Below are 14,877 nucleotides of genomic sequence, written 5' to 3'. Positions count from 1 at the left end.
TAAATAATACCTCAAATGTACGTTGAAATGAGGGGAGGCACCAGGTGCTGAGGAAAGTAAATTAAATTAAATATTTACATATCTAAGGGTTAGAACCTAATTACCAAATCAAACAATGAGTGGGGGCCTGCACAGCAACATCTTTCTGGAAGGGAGAGATAATGATCCATTATCTTGCCTTCACCTTTGTGTTTTTACTGTCAGTACAGCTGCCCTCACAAACTATGTACCATTCCACGTGGCATGCATACAACTGGGACACGCTACTTCATCATAACATTGTGCCTTAAGCTTTGACCGTCCTGCTCATATATCCGTGGTGGTCTGTAGTGCAAAATGATGGCTCAAGCTTGTTACATAACATATGTGATGCATCATTCACTGTGCAGAGGTTTGTGGGTCAGAATTGCCAGAGAACCAGCTTGAGTACTGCAATATGAGACTGAATGTGCATCTGGTATTTTTGCATTGGGACTTAATAAGAGTTTTTGTGGTGTGAGCACTGAAATGCACCCGTTGCATCTCCTCCAGCAGAATCTGGGTTGGTCAGTAGATTTTCTTTCCCTTAATGTGACATATATCCAGTGTGGATTTCAGGTATTACTTAATAAATGACTTGTTCAGCCTGCTGTCACCGCGTTGACCTCAGTTTGTTATGGCAAAGCACATCAACAAGTCAGTGGTTCCCAGACAGATGATGTATTTCTGTATGCCTCTATGGAAACCAACCCCAGAGTCCCACTGATTTCCCGCTCCTTTGACCTCTCACCTCCTCCCAGGTGTCCAGCAGCATCACATCCTCTTCGTCCAGGTCACTCTGGTCGAAGTCGTCCACCTCTGTCACCCTAAAGCGACCCGTCTGATTGGAGCATTCAAACAGCCGGGGACTGTGACGCAGCTCCACCATCTGCAGTCTAAAAAAAATTTCCATCACAACAACTGCATAATCTGCCCTATTTTTGTGCAGGGGGGCGGGGGCGTTTGCTGCATTTCATTGGCTTCCGATGACATTGGGCATATCCCACTGACCTTGATCTAAAAATAATCCATGCAGATTTAAATGTAAGCTTATTAATGGTACAAAATATGATTAACGGGCCTTTTGGATAAAATCTGAAGTCCTTGTTAGTGGGTTATTATAATGGGTGTATTTTGTTTCATGCAACATGCCCTAATAAATAACAAGCGCTGGGTTAAAAGCTCATCTGGCTGAAAAATAAACCCAACCAGCCAGATGTATTGTTCTGCAAGAAGTCAAATCTCCTAAAATTTCTGCCACAATACTCCTCCGAAAAGTATAAAATTCTAACTTAAAAGTGTGATGTTTTTGCTTTCTGTGCTTACTTCTTGTCGCTGGCATATGGAGCCTTTCCACCCAAAGCTACCCAGAATTCAGCTGGCTCCTGGCCCTCCATCACCACCTGCTTGTCCTGCCTGGACAGCACATCAGAGATCGCTCTTCCCATCTCCCTCTCATCCCCGCTGCAGCCCTGGAGACGGACAGAAGCAGACATCAAACAAACATCATCAAACGCACATTGATTCTGGTGAAAGCGCAGATGCACAAATGCTCATGTTTTATCATTTGAAAGAGGTTCACGTCGAGCTTTTGCAGCCTGCTGTGCGACTCCATGGCATAGTACATACCTTTCCATACCACAGGTAGCATTTGTGGTCAGTCTTCAACAAGAACACGTCATTGGTGTTGAGAGAGGAGGCTCTTGAAGGCACTTCAGTGGCCTTAGTGTTCATTTCACTGGTTCCTCTAACCTGGAAAAGCCTGGCAGCAAGGTTGGGGTTAACCACACCAGGCCGGCCTGTACCTCCCTTTAAACACACACAGACACACAAATACATATAAAAATACAGAAAAAGCATGCAGATATATCCATGTTGGATTTATTTTGACATGATTTCTTACTGGAACACTTCCAATTGAGAAGTGAAGCGAGCAAAACAAGCAAAATATCGACCTCTTTTTGCATGCAAGCACTTCTAATCCAACCAAAAAATCTTCCTCGGTGTGAGAACGCACCTCAAAGATGAGGAATTTGCCTTTGAAAATAGCCAGGAAATGGCGAGGCTCCTTTCCCATGACCACCCTGACCTGCACCGGGGCTCCATTGTACTTGTTATCAACATTGACAGCCTGGTAGGCGCACGCTGTGATCTCATCTGTGGTGGCATGACGGCCCTGATGTGAGACAGACATAGATCGTGTGAATACACTTTGTCAGAGGCAGAGAGTGAGAGAGAGAGAGAGATAAACAGGAAATTGAGATGACACTGACCTGCCACATGTAGAGGATGTACTGCAGCTGGTGCGCTCTTTGGTACGAGTACAGCACCAAGTAGCAGTCTCCTCCGTAAAACTGTCCATACGTACTTGGATCTACTTCGGCAAGTTCCAGATTCTCAATGCGCCACACCTGACAGTTAAAGAAATCAAGCATTGCTGAGTTTTCCTTCTAATCTGGATTGTTGACACTGAAGTAGGAAGTCTATGTGTATCCGTATTTTCTCAGACCTTAACATCTCCAGAAGCGTCGTCCACCATGCGTTGCTGTGCTGCCAGTTCAGGACGTGCATGAAGCTCCATCACATCAAACTTCACTTGGTCAACTTTAGCTGTGCGGAGAGTCAAAGTGCTCAGCGTTGATTAGATAAACTCAAATGTTTAGATTGAAAATAGGAATTTATTGAATAAAAAAGCTGTCCAACCCAGATGTAAATGAAGTTTTACCTATCTTTCCGACGCTGTAGGTGGTACCCAGACCCTGAGTTTGTCCTTTCTCTCTCCAGGATTTGAACAAGTGCTTGAACATTGCAGACTCTCCTCCCTCTGACATCACCTCCACACTGGTGTTCGGTGGGTAGTTTTTGGCTTTAATATAGCCCTGGTAGAAAAGATTAATGCACAAGATGAGGTTAAAAAAAACACTTCTAAAAAGTAAAAAGATCATGTTTTGATAATGTCTAAGGGGGCAATGAGTCTGGCAAAAGAAGACAGCTATGTCTGTTAGAAAAAAATCAAGAATTCACACATTTAACTTGTCATATTGATCTAAAGAACAACAGTGAGGAATATCAAGAGGTTTTCTGAATTTTTATCAGGCTGTAACTCACCACTGCTCTGTTCAGGGCTTCTCGACGCTCTTCCTGGGAGGCATTCTTGCCTTTCCAGACCATCACACTGGAACCTTTGTGGTCCAAAATATAACAGTCCTGACAACCAGAGAGAAAGAAACAATGAGCAATAAGACAGGATTCATTTTCTTCAATGACTGAAAACCATGTTTGAAGAATAAAACAAAACACTTACACCGGAGCGCAGCAGGCTTTGTGTCAGAGGCTGAGTGGCCACTTCTTGAACCACTAGATTCCCACCATTTTCAAAAACACTGAGGAGAAAAAAAAGGAGGAATCAGTGTATGATATTGTTAAGTAACCAAAAATATTTCCAAAATGTTGTGGCAGAATTGTAGTGGGTCAACATGGTGTTCTTACTGGTAGAGCCGGACGTTGTTGTTCTGCGCCATGTTGGGTTGGTCATCAACAGTGGCCGGTTTCAGCTGAGCAGGCCTGTGGCCGAGAACAGACGTCATGACGTTCATCAGCTCTGGTGAGCTTCGTTCATCCCCACCCTCCACGACACCAATCTGAGCCCGACCTCCTCGCTCCCTGTCACGGATGTCCTGAGCCAACACGACCGCCTGAAAAGAAAAAACAAGACATACAAAGTTGCATGCATAAAACCTCTTCAAAAACAAGTAGTGAATTATTTAGCTTAAGCCTCTGGCTATTTTTCTGAAATCCACCTGAAATAAAATCAACATATTTCGTAACAGCTCCACAACTGTGAGGCCAAAATGAACAAAAACAGTCTCTATGAATAAGAGACACATGGGAGATTTTCAAAATATAATCAGTGCAGGTCAACATTTGAAAAACTGCCTCAAAATTCCATCTGATGTTTTTGTTTCTGCCGAATCAAAACTGTAAATTACAGAGTAAACAACATCCATGGTGACCTCTAAATATAGCAGCAGATTGCTTTTTAATAACAGACGCAGTTTGGTCCTGGTACTGGAACTTCCGAGGTAGAAATATTTTCTGCAGCGTAAAATAAATTCAGGGGTTCGAAATAAAATCCAATCTATTTTTTTGCGCAGAAAAACCAACATATTTGACTGAAATTCTCCTTTGATGCTTACAGACTACAACACATACAGTAACTGACCTTAAATTATAAAACATATCCACAACACGCTAAGATTAATGTCATTACTGAACTCAGAAAATATCTATAAATTAGAATATGGAAACACATATTCAGTTAAACGAACTCTTCATTTTGTCTTCTACATGTGACCTGCTGCTACTTTCTTTCTGTAACTTCTGTTCCATTTTTTTGTTCATTAGCTTCACATTTTATGCAAGCTAAAGACATAGATCCATATGCTGTATAATAATTTAAAAAATATTCTAGACTAGATTCTAGATAGTTGTGTGAAAATGATATATAAAAATGTATATATGATGCATAATAATGTATAAAGACATATGAAATGTTCAAGTACCTAACAAGACTACATAAAATTACACTTAGTCACTCTTCCTTAAGAAAAAATATGTAATTTCCTCTTTGATCAGCATGTTACTTACATAAAAAGATATCATAATAATGATTATTTTGATACTCAAAGTCTATTCAATCAGCTTTCATTCAAATTTCAATGCAGGACTTTCACGTATATTTAAGTATTACTTATAAATATATACAGGATGTGATATATAAAATGTATAGGAGGTAAAAAAAATAGAAACGATGCACAAAAATCTATAAAAGTGCACAAAAATGTACATTTACCACACACGTATGCCTATAACTACATCTAGTTATTATACATCAATGAAAAATGTTATAATTTACTAAGCCAACATGTTACCTGCATGTTTGGAAATCAGTAATAACGACTCTTTTGATTAAAACGGGGCTTTACATTTTAGGATATTCCTTAAAACACAAGTGTATATGACATATGAATTATATGTAACTTAAATATATATATATATATATATATATATATATATATATATATATATATATATATATAAATGATGCATAAAGATGTATAAGGGTGCATACAATTGAAAATTATGACACAAGACTACTTAAAAATACACCTATCATTCTCTCTTAATGAAAGAATGTTGTAATTTACTCATCGACCAGCATATTACTTACATGGCAAGGTATAAATAATAATGATTCCTCTGACATGAAAGTATATTTAATTAGCTTTCTGCAAAATTTGAATTCAAGACTTTCACTTATAATTAAGGAATTTATAAGAGCTTCACTTCGGCTGCTTTAACTTAGGTAAAATATCTGAGTGCTTCCTGTATCGCTGCTCTGAGCAACCAATCCGTTACCTTTAGCTTCTCCCTCGTGTTGCTCTGGGGGCCGTTCCACTGCACGATGGCTTTGCCCACATCCAGGAGGAAGATATCTCCGTTGTTGAAGCTGTTCCACGACACCTCCACCTGCACACAAACACAGATGAGAGCTTTCAAATGCTCTCCTTACGATCAAATGGACAGTAAATATCCCACTGTCATGGCCCTCCTCAGGCAATTAACACCTACTCTGACAGCTACAACAACACGCACGGCATAATTTGCTTAAGAGGGAGTGCCAACACCCCCTTGTAGCGTGACCGTGTGAAGCCTGTGATAGCAGCAGTGGGAGGCAAAGCATTAAACCCTGCTGCAGCCCCTTCCCTGTGTTTTCCACTCCTGCATACCTCCGTTGCAGTGACATGCTTCCTCCCTTTGACGTGCAGCAATCGCAGCACGTTGTAGACGTTTGTGTCAACATGGTCGAAACCCGAGGCCACTCCGCCCTTCTTGTAGCTGTGGAGAGATGAGTGTACATGACCAAAGTTCAAGTGTAATAAAACATGAAGGCCAGTGGTGTAAAGGAGGCTAAAGGGAAAAGACTGAGAGGGATGATGTTTGATTCATTTTTGAATTGATGGAACCATTACAGAAAAGCATAATGGAAGGGTGAGGGGTTAATGAGCAGGCCATTGAAAACAGTGCTTGTTCTTTGCTAAGCTTAAGAAAAAACAAGCATATGCTGTGTCATAATCATTTCATACAGAGGGATTAGTGTTGTAAGCCATGTCTCAGGAAGATTATAGTGTTTGTGTGAGACTCCTTCCCTTGAGCCGGTCACCAACCCCCTTCTTTGACTCACATCAGGCCATTTTTGAAGTAGCTCCTGAACCGAGGCGACTCACAGCCCTGCACCTCCCTGTGCTGGATCGGACTCCCGCCCATGAACTCGTCCATCTGGGTGACGTAGATGGCAGCAGCGCCTTGTTCATCCTGAGAGGAGGTGTTTCCTATCCAGTAGTGGATGTCAATAGACTGGCTTGAACCCCTGTTCTGTTTTATCTGTTGATTACCAAGAAAACATCCAGTTCAAACTTACACACATGCAATCATACATAACTTACATGCCTCATTAATGGTGAGGCTCTCATGAAATCAGATACTCACATATAGAACAATGTAACAGTCCCCTTCAAAAAAGTTGCCAAAGCCTTTAGCTGGAACCGGATCCATTTGCATTTTCTGAATAAAGAAAACAACACCTTAAACCTCAAACAAAAATAATATTTTGGCATGCTACACTGTTTGCATACTGACAAATACTCGGCTTCAACTCTTCGGCGCTTAGAAATACACTTTGCATGACAGAATCCGCTGAAACCGCTTGTGTTTTTCAGGAGCTGTTTGTATTTCTGCATTGTGTAAGAGCAATCAGCTATTCTTTAAAGACAGCTTCATGGAAAAGAAACCACAAAGGGGTCAACGCCACACCTCATACAGCAGCACAGTTGTCGTCTTTGGTCTCATGACGTATGGTTCAGATTGTTCAGTGCGTTATTTGCTACAGAAAATCAGGAATCCTTATTATTTAGTATCCTAGTTGTGTCTGTTTTTATTATTCTACAAGATATGTAGTGAGCAAAATACATTTACAGTGAGGAAGGTACTTTAACCTGGAAATTACAGTGGAATCAGATACAAACATCCATGATTTTATATGTAAGATACTTAACTCTGGTGTTGTCCTGCGGGTCAAATTGACCCGTTTTAAAGTTTGAAAATGTGGAAAAAAATATATATTTTCCGAGTGAAACTTCTGATGTCCACATTTTCAACATTTTTGGTAAATTTCTGAACATTTTTTGATGGAAGAAAGAAAAAATTTTTAAAAAAATGTTTCTTTAAGAACATTCACAAAAAATCAACCAAAATCCAGCAAAATTCACTGGATTTTGGTTGATTTTTTTGTGAATGTTCTTAAAGAAAATATTAGAAGTTTTTACTGATACATATGTAATCACTTTAGCTATTTTTAGGATTTTTTTTTTACAGGTTTTTTACTCATTTTTTAAAGGAATTTTTGAAGAATTGAAGAATTTTCTTGCCAAATTTGGGGGATTTATTTATTTATTTTTTATAAAACTTTTAAAGGAAAATTTTAAGGATTTACAATACAATAGGATTACAATATTCCAACAGCCCATTGTGAAACAGAGTAGTTACACAATGTGATAAGTTTTTGAGAGTTTAATCAAACGGACTTTAAAGAACACCAATGTGACCAGGAATGTCAAAGTACACAGCGATATAAGATGCATGATATTTGATGAAGGCCTGACTCACATTGATGGTCCATATCTGCAGGCCTGGCTTTCGGCTGATATTTCGAAAGAGGTCTGGCTTGTCATCGCTCATCATTCTGCTGAACTGAAATCAACATAAAGACAAAGCAAAAACAATGAAAATTGCATTTTAAGAAAACTGAACTTCACATTTGTGTGTGTCCGTGTATTGGATTTATACAAGGAGACAGTCCGGATGCATATATTTCTGTAAATATTCCAGCAATTTCTTGTGTTTTTCCAACTTTTCCGCATACATTTCACCAAAGTTAACTTTCTGTTTGCAGCGACAGCAATTCATGGAATGTAAATACATGTATTCAAGCACTGTTGTTAAGTAAAGTTATGACGTAATTTCACTTTACTTGACATTTTAACTGACTACTTATCTTTGGTAAATATGATAATATTTAGAGCACTATAGTTATTCAGAAGCTAATGTCACTAACTAATTTAGATTACACAAATAGAGCATATAAATATATAGATATGAATCCTTGTGAAACTAAAAAGTGTTTCACTTCAGTCACTTATAGTAGAAAAGTGCTACTTACATATCAATATAACTTTTAACAATACCATTCCAGTAATATAATATAAACCCTCATTCAATAGTGTTTTTTTTCCTCTCTTTCTAAGAAGTAGTTGCAAATTTGATATTCTGATTTCAAATGTCATTTTTACTTTTGCATAATTTTGAACACAGGACTGTAGAATTTACATGAACTAATTCACATTCTTACATTGTCGCTTTCATGTTGTCCAATTATTTTATATTTTAATCGTAGACTGTATATAAAGATGGACGTAGCATCTGGCTCCAGAACTGAAGTCCACTCGGAAGTGTCAGAAACTTGCAATATCACGCCGTCCGCTAGGGTTGGCTCCAAAAAGCTTTTGCTCCATAGACCCCAATTCATTTTTGGAAAAAATAAATTTGATAGACTGATTTTCTACAGCTCAGGATTTTTTTCCCGTTAGTTTTCATGGTCAAAATGAGAGATCAGGTGGCCGATTTAAATAAATCGTTAAAGTTGGCGGAGCCAGTTGGCGTTGCTATACTTGATTGACAGTCCCATAGACTGGTCCTGCCCCGAGTTGCTCTCCGGTTCAGCCTGTTTGATGATGCTTTTTACGTCACTGGCTCCAAAAAATCCAAAATGGCGACCAGGAAGTAGCAAAATCCGGGCTTCATTTTCTCGGCGTTGAAACCAACAGGTGACTTCACGGTTACTTCACGCCTGATTTTAATGCCACAAGCGGCTTCAGAAACAACACTAGCATATAAGCTTTGACGCAGTTAATTTGTTAGTAGCATTTATGTAGTGTCATTTTTTTTAGCAATCTAAAAGCAATGAAGAAAAGTCCAGTATTGCTCTCTAATACTAATCTCTTTTTTTGCTCTGTGTTTGGTCTCCACCAGTGTTTTACCACGTTTGCCGGCTAGTTATTAGCTTTGCTTGCTATTAGGTGTTTTACAATGCACGGCTGTTTTGTAGCCCTGAGCTAAAATTACAAAAAAAAAAGAGAAAAGAAATAGAAAACTACTATGCACGGATGGATGCTTCACAGCCTTTTTGCTTAACAAAAATAGCTGCAAAAATGAGCTAAAATAATAAATACATAGAAGCTTATCTGAAGCGTCAGAAAACACATATTCAGTTCAGAAAATATTACACTTTCAAGGCCTCTACTCATCGTTACGAGTTCCCTATCTTTTCACTGGAAACAGATGTCTCCAAAATGACAAGTGAACCAATTCAAAAGATTGGATCTCTGACAGCAGCGCACCTCTAATCCCCCTAATGAGTGTCAGCTTGGCGCCATAGCAACATACAAGTCTTGCAATCAGCGGTGCTTTAACTGCCTCTTGACTCAGATATCAGAAACAACAGCACTGATAAGCAAACACACTGAACCACCAGCTGAGCCAAGAATATAGGCTTAGCGGGGACGCGCTGTATGGAAACAGGCTCGGTGGGTGCTACGCTGCTCGCAACATATCATGAATGCAAATACTGGATCCATGCATGATACGATTGTCAAATAGCTGTAGGAGCTGTGGCTGCAGTTACTCTCCAGAGAAATATCCCAGCTATAATTCATGTCTCGTGTACTGTGCACCTCCAGGTGGAGGAATAAAAGGCCTCGCTGGGCGGTGATTGATGAAGTGGGTGGTGTGAGATGAAGTGAGATAGATCAGGCCAGCTGGACTCTAGCAGGATCTCAACCACACCCTTCATTAATTTTATCAAGACTCTGGTATTCAGGCGATTGAATAAAGGTGACACACACAGAACAAACACTACAACTAGTTGAAATTTAATTAAAATGATAGGGCTTGGGTTGAAGTTGTGAGTCATACTGGAGTAATACTGTAATAACATATGTATCATGTACTATTTAAAGAGCTGCATCTGTAGCTTTAGTGCGAGTAAAATGAACAGCAGCCAAAAGTGTGGTATAAGTGAGTGTCAAGTCAGGGTGTAGCAGAGTTCAGAGATGTCGAAATAGAGCCATAGGGTCAAGCAGCTAGATAGCATCCATCATTTAGATAGATAAATGTATCAGCCTCCAATAAGCTTCTCTGGATAAAGAGCCCAGGGTGTGGTTAACTGCTTATTAACTGGACTTTTAATTTGAAACAGGAAGCTTGTGTCGTTTCAAATCTAAATTAAAAAGTCTGCTCTGCTTGTGTCAATTTGTTTAGTGCTGCTCCATGTATTTAAATTGCAACCTCCCAAGAGAAATCAAGTGGAGGTTAGTATTTATATTCCATATCATGCATTTAAATGTATTTTCTTGTTGCTGTATTCATATCTTCTGACCATGGCCTTTGAGAAGTGGTCAAAGGAGAGGCCGCACCCTGCAGGTATTTGAACTCCACATATCAAATTGGGGCTCTGATAACAGCATTTCGTCGTAAAATTAAACAGAGAACAGTAGCACTATAAGAGAAAATATAAACAGCTGACGACTGTTGCCTTATCTCCTCAACAAAAATGAAATCAAAGCTACTTTGAATTTAAAACACATCATCATATTTACATCTGATGCAGTTGTAATAACAAGAAAATGTTGAAAGAGTATATTTTCTAACCAGTCATTTAAAAATGTGAAGCATCAGGATGGAGAACTGAATTACTCTCTCCACTCCTTTAATCTAATCAACTCCGTCGCATTAATGATTATTAAAATTTTCAATGGCGACTCTGCTGTTAATGAGAATCAACCTTTGTGCTCTGAAATCTGATCCGCATCAGAAAAGCCGAAAAACAAATAAAACACATGAAAAGATAAACTGGAGACCGGCAATGCTTCCATTACAGAGACTGGAAAAACTGGTTTTCTATCAATTAACCTGAAATGTCCTTTCACTCAGCAAACACCTTTGTTAATGCTGCACGGTAGATGCATCCTAATGCGTCGTTTTCTAGGTCATATGTAATGATGTTGGTTTAAAAACACCACAAAAAAATGTATGTTTAAAGGATCTCTTCCTACGCTGATAATAATAAAGATGTTTTTCTGTCTAAATTGCCATGATTCGGGTAAATGAAATGGATAGAGACCAATTCAAGAAGCAGAAAATGGGTGTCACCTAAGGAAAAGGATGGTTCTTACCTGGTGCCCTGTCTGGTGTAGTGAAGGCCTCGAGGACTCCTGCAAGTTGTGGAGATAGATTAGTTCAATTATATATAAGATCAGTTTTCTGATGAGGTACAGCTGCCTTTTTCCTCCTTTGTGCAAGCTGGTGTGAGTGAGGCAGAGAGGGCTGGATGTATTTGTCTCCACACCCAGGTATGAACACACCTGCAATTTCCTGCCTTGATATTTACAATACCGCAGCAGCGAGTACGCCTCTCCTCACCGCTGTGGAGACTCTGGCTTTGGGCTGAATGAAAGGGAGCCAGACACACTCAAAGATATTTCAGAAAAGCCATTCACAATTCCTCGATTGCGACGGACTCCAGCATCACTCAGGCTCCTGATTGCACTTTAAGTAGCCAACTGGAGTTGTGTTTATGTTTGACGGAGCCCTCGGCGGCACAGCGGGTATTACAGGGGCCACTTGACACCAATTATTCATTTCACAACTGTTACAACTAGCAGATGGGGGGATTGGACTCGAGGAGCTCTGAGTGGTATTGGAAAGGAATCAGAGGCTTTCTGTAGCTCAATCTCTCATTCGGTGCCTACTCATACTTGGAGGAAGCACGCTTGACATTATTGAAGGTTTTTACAGCTCTGGGCTTTGATCTCCCAGTGGAGAAGGCTCTGGCAGCTCGTGTTTGCATTAGTTTGCTAAACGTGAAGACGCATTAACGTGCTGCATCTGAAGTGATTTGAACAAATGGATGTTAATTATTAGCTGAGTATTCAATAACGTGAAGATACGGATAAATGAAGATCAATAAAAGTAGGGCGGTTACTTTTATGGCTAAGGATGACCATAAAATGTCAGATCCTGTACAGCAGAACTCACAGAGCATTCAAATGACTAATAAAGGCTCCTTTACTATGTAAAAAACAATCAAATCTCATGTGCTGGATTTTTTTAAAAGTATGTGAACAATCTGTCAAATTCTTTCAGTCAGTACATGAATCCTGCATAAGGCTCCCTGCTGATGTTCTCTGTTCTGGGTTACATCTATTACACTTGTCTTATTTAGTTCGCACAATCCCAGCAAGGGAATCTAAGCGACACACTGTTGCATAACTAACCTGGTTTACTAGTAAACCAACAACTTCAAGTTAAGCAGAGAGATAAAAAAAAGGTTGTCTTACCCTTGACCACGACCTTTCAATAGTGAATTCAATCCTGGACTCCATAGTGAAAATAAGACAATTCAAAACAATGCAGCAAACTTCATTCCAAGCATAACTTGGAGGACAAGTGGAGGGTTAGGAGGGAAAAAGGAGAGCAAGAATTCGTCAGGCTGGAACTAAAGTCTCTGTAATGCCTAATCCATGGGGCTGCAGTTATAGTGGATGCTACGTAAGCGGAAGAAAAAAGTTCACACCAAGATATCACATGAAGCTAAGCTCCTCTTGGTTGCACATTAACCAGTTTATGATCGTACAATTAATGTCCCTGCAGATCATTTAACCCTGCGGTTAAGAGAAGCTCAGTAGTTTTTGAGTTCATGTGTTAAGATCATATTTAGAATGACTAAGTAAAAAGGGTGTTTTTTTCTTAAAAAAGCACAACAATCTGATTTTGCTACCAACAGGCATAAAGTAAAAATGTATCTGTTGCATTATTAAGCTATTCAAGTAATTCATCTTTTAAAATCTAATGAAAAAAGCAACAAAATCTAAATAGAAAGGATTGATGGCAAACCTAAGACGTCAACATTAAACATGTGGTTTCTGTTCTTTCCCTCATAACACATGGGTTTCCAGGAAGTGGACTTGTAGCTGTAGTATTGTACACGTTCAGACTTTATTCTGAGCATTTTATTGTAAGTTTTCCTCATCCACTTTCTTTAAACATATCACAAAATCATCTGCAACCCTATGATGAACACCATCTGTTGTTGAAGATTTTGCTATTTAATCGAAACGTCTAAAAGAGCTACTTTAAGGATCTTGCATTCTGATGCAATAAATTCACTTGTGAAGGTCAAGATTAAACTTTGAACTTTAAACTTGAGACGATTGAAGATAAAGCTTCCCGTCAGTTACGTCAATGTGCATGGCAAGATAATCCCAACCGCGGTCTCTTAAACTCGTGTCATGAGTTTTTTTTCCACTTTAAACACAACACTCATGATCTTTTTAATTTGATATAATGAAAGCGTCAACATTTATTTATCTATATTTAAAAAGAAGGCATGACGCAGCATTATTATTCAGCTGGACTCACATTTCTGACCACCTAATGAATGTTAATCAACTATGAAATCTCCTTTTTGCTCTGTTTTTGGTCTCCACCCATGTCTGAGGAAAGTACTTGCTATTTTTAGCTGCTTAGGGCTCCACTTTGTTTTCTGATGAGTAGCTAACTTTTTCTGAATACTGTATGTATAGTGTATTGTCGGCTTTTAGTGATTTATAGCTGAAGCCAGCTATTGACTGCGGCGCCTTTTCTGAACATTTTGGTTCCCTTAGTGGTGCATCAAGGGGCACTCTTGAGACAACGGATATGCTTTTTTTTTAACAACTGTAACACTTTTTCTAATATGAATAATATTAAACGAGAAATCTTGCATGAAAACAACTCCCTGCTATGATTTTATCTGCTTTTGGACATACAGATTTGAAACAATATGCTTCAAATAACACTGTACAGTCAAGATAATCAAGTTTCTGATGATCTGCAGGGATGTCTTTAACTGCTCATCATCCCAAAAGGTCTCGTTCAATTCTGCACTTCAATATTATGCAAGAATTGAATTTATGCTTTTATGGATCCCTGACTATATTTTATGATCCAACATTTAATTGCATTAGTTTTTCCATTCATTGTGACTTACAATGTGTGTTTTGTGCTTGTAATAGAGTTACTGAGGCAGTTTTGATATGTTCACAACTAAATGACCAAGATAAAAATATTCTCTTTACAGCGCTGATTTATTCTACATGTGAAGTTACATAGAGTGTTAATCCCAGTATTAACAAATACTGATGTTTTCAACCACCATTGCTCTTTGGAAGTGTATTTTCCTTGCTAATTCTCACTGAAACAGATGCGAAACAGTGATTAGTTCATATTATTCACTACTGGTCACCGGTTTTGTACGTCTTTGAGGCTCAGCAGGTGACTCATTCATAATCCTGTGTGGACAGCTGTGTGTGTGGACTCAGGTAACTGAGTACAATAGAGTGTTTTTCACACAGCAAACGTTCAGATTTACAGCAGCTGACACGTTTGAACCAACCAAATGGCCAGAACTGGTCATGATCTTGGTCAAAGATGGGACATTCTTATTTCAAGTTTTAGAATGTAGATTTAAACTACTAACTGACTGATGTTAAATCATGGTGTGGATCATATTATTATGGATCATATTAATATTGAATAAAGTGACTCTATTCTATTCTGTTAGGATGTTTGTATGGAGGATAAGTGACCCTGTTATGTGTGCATGAGTCTGGAACTCTGTGGGTTTCTCACCACAAGCGACGCCGT

At 39.0% G+C, this 14,877-nt stretch overlaps 1 protein-coding gene across 1 annotated transcript in view; it reads right to left on the bottom strand.

The window, feature by feature from the left end:
- Positions 1-14,877, bottom strand: part of vill (villin-like) — a 19,296-nt gene extending 4,419 nt beyond the window's left edge. The window contains exons 1-16 of the mRNA XM_051940365.1: positions 11,367-14,877; positions 7,744-7,827; positions 6,568-6,642; positions 6,263-6,462; positions 5,808-5,916; positions 5,437-5,547; positions 3,508-3,713; positions 3,323-3,401; positions 3,127-3,225; positions 2,744-2,897; positions 2,528-2,628; positions 2,292-2,429; positions 2,036-2,194; positions 1,648-1,827; positions 1,345-1,490; positions 770-914 (exon numbers count right to left, since the gene is read on the bottom strand). Coding sequence (XP_051796325.1) covers positions 770-914; positions 1,345-1,490; positions 1,648-1,827; positions 2,036-2,194; positions 2,292-2,429; positions 2,528-2,628; positions 2,744-2,897; positions 3,127-3,225; positions 3,323-3,401; positions 3,508-3,713; positions 5,437-5,547; positions 5,808-5,916; positions 6,263-6,462; positions 6,568-6,642; positions 7,744-7,818 — 1,977 coding nt within the window. The 5' untranslated portion in view covers positions 7,819-7,827; positions 11,367-14,877. The remainder of the gene's footprint in view (positions 1-769; positions 915-1,344; positions 1,491-1,647; positions 1,828-2,035; positions 2,195-2,291; positions 2,430-2,527; positions 2,629-2,743; positions 2,898-3,126; positions 3,226-3,322; positions 3,402-3,507; positions 3,714-5,436; positions 5,548-5,807; positions 5,917-6,262; positions 6,463-6,567; positions 6,643-7,743; positions 7,828-11,366) is intronic.

This window comes from Acanthochromis polyacanthus, chromosome 20 (assembly GCF_021347895.1).
Source record: "Acanthochromis polyacanthus isolate Apoly-LR-REF ecotype Palm Island chromosome 20, KAUST_Apoly_ChrSc, whole genome shotgun sequence".
Taxonomy (NCBI): domain Eukaryota; kingdom Metazoa; phylum Chordata; class Actinopteri; family Pomacentridae; genus Acanthochromis; species Acanthochromis polyacanthus.
The sequence above is the reverse complement of the archived record's forward strand: the minus strand, read 5'-3'. Positions and strand labels throughout refer to the sequence as shown.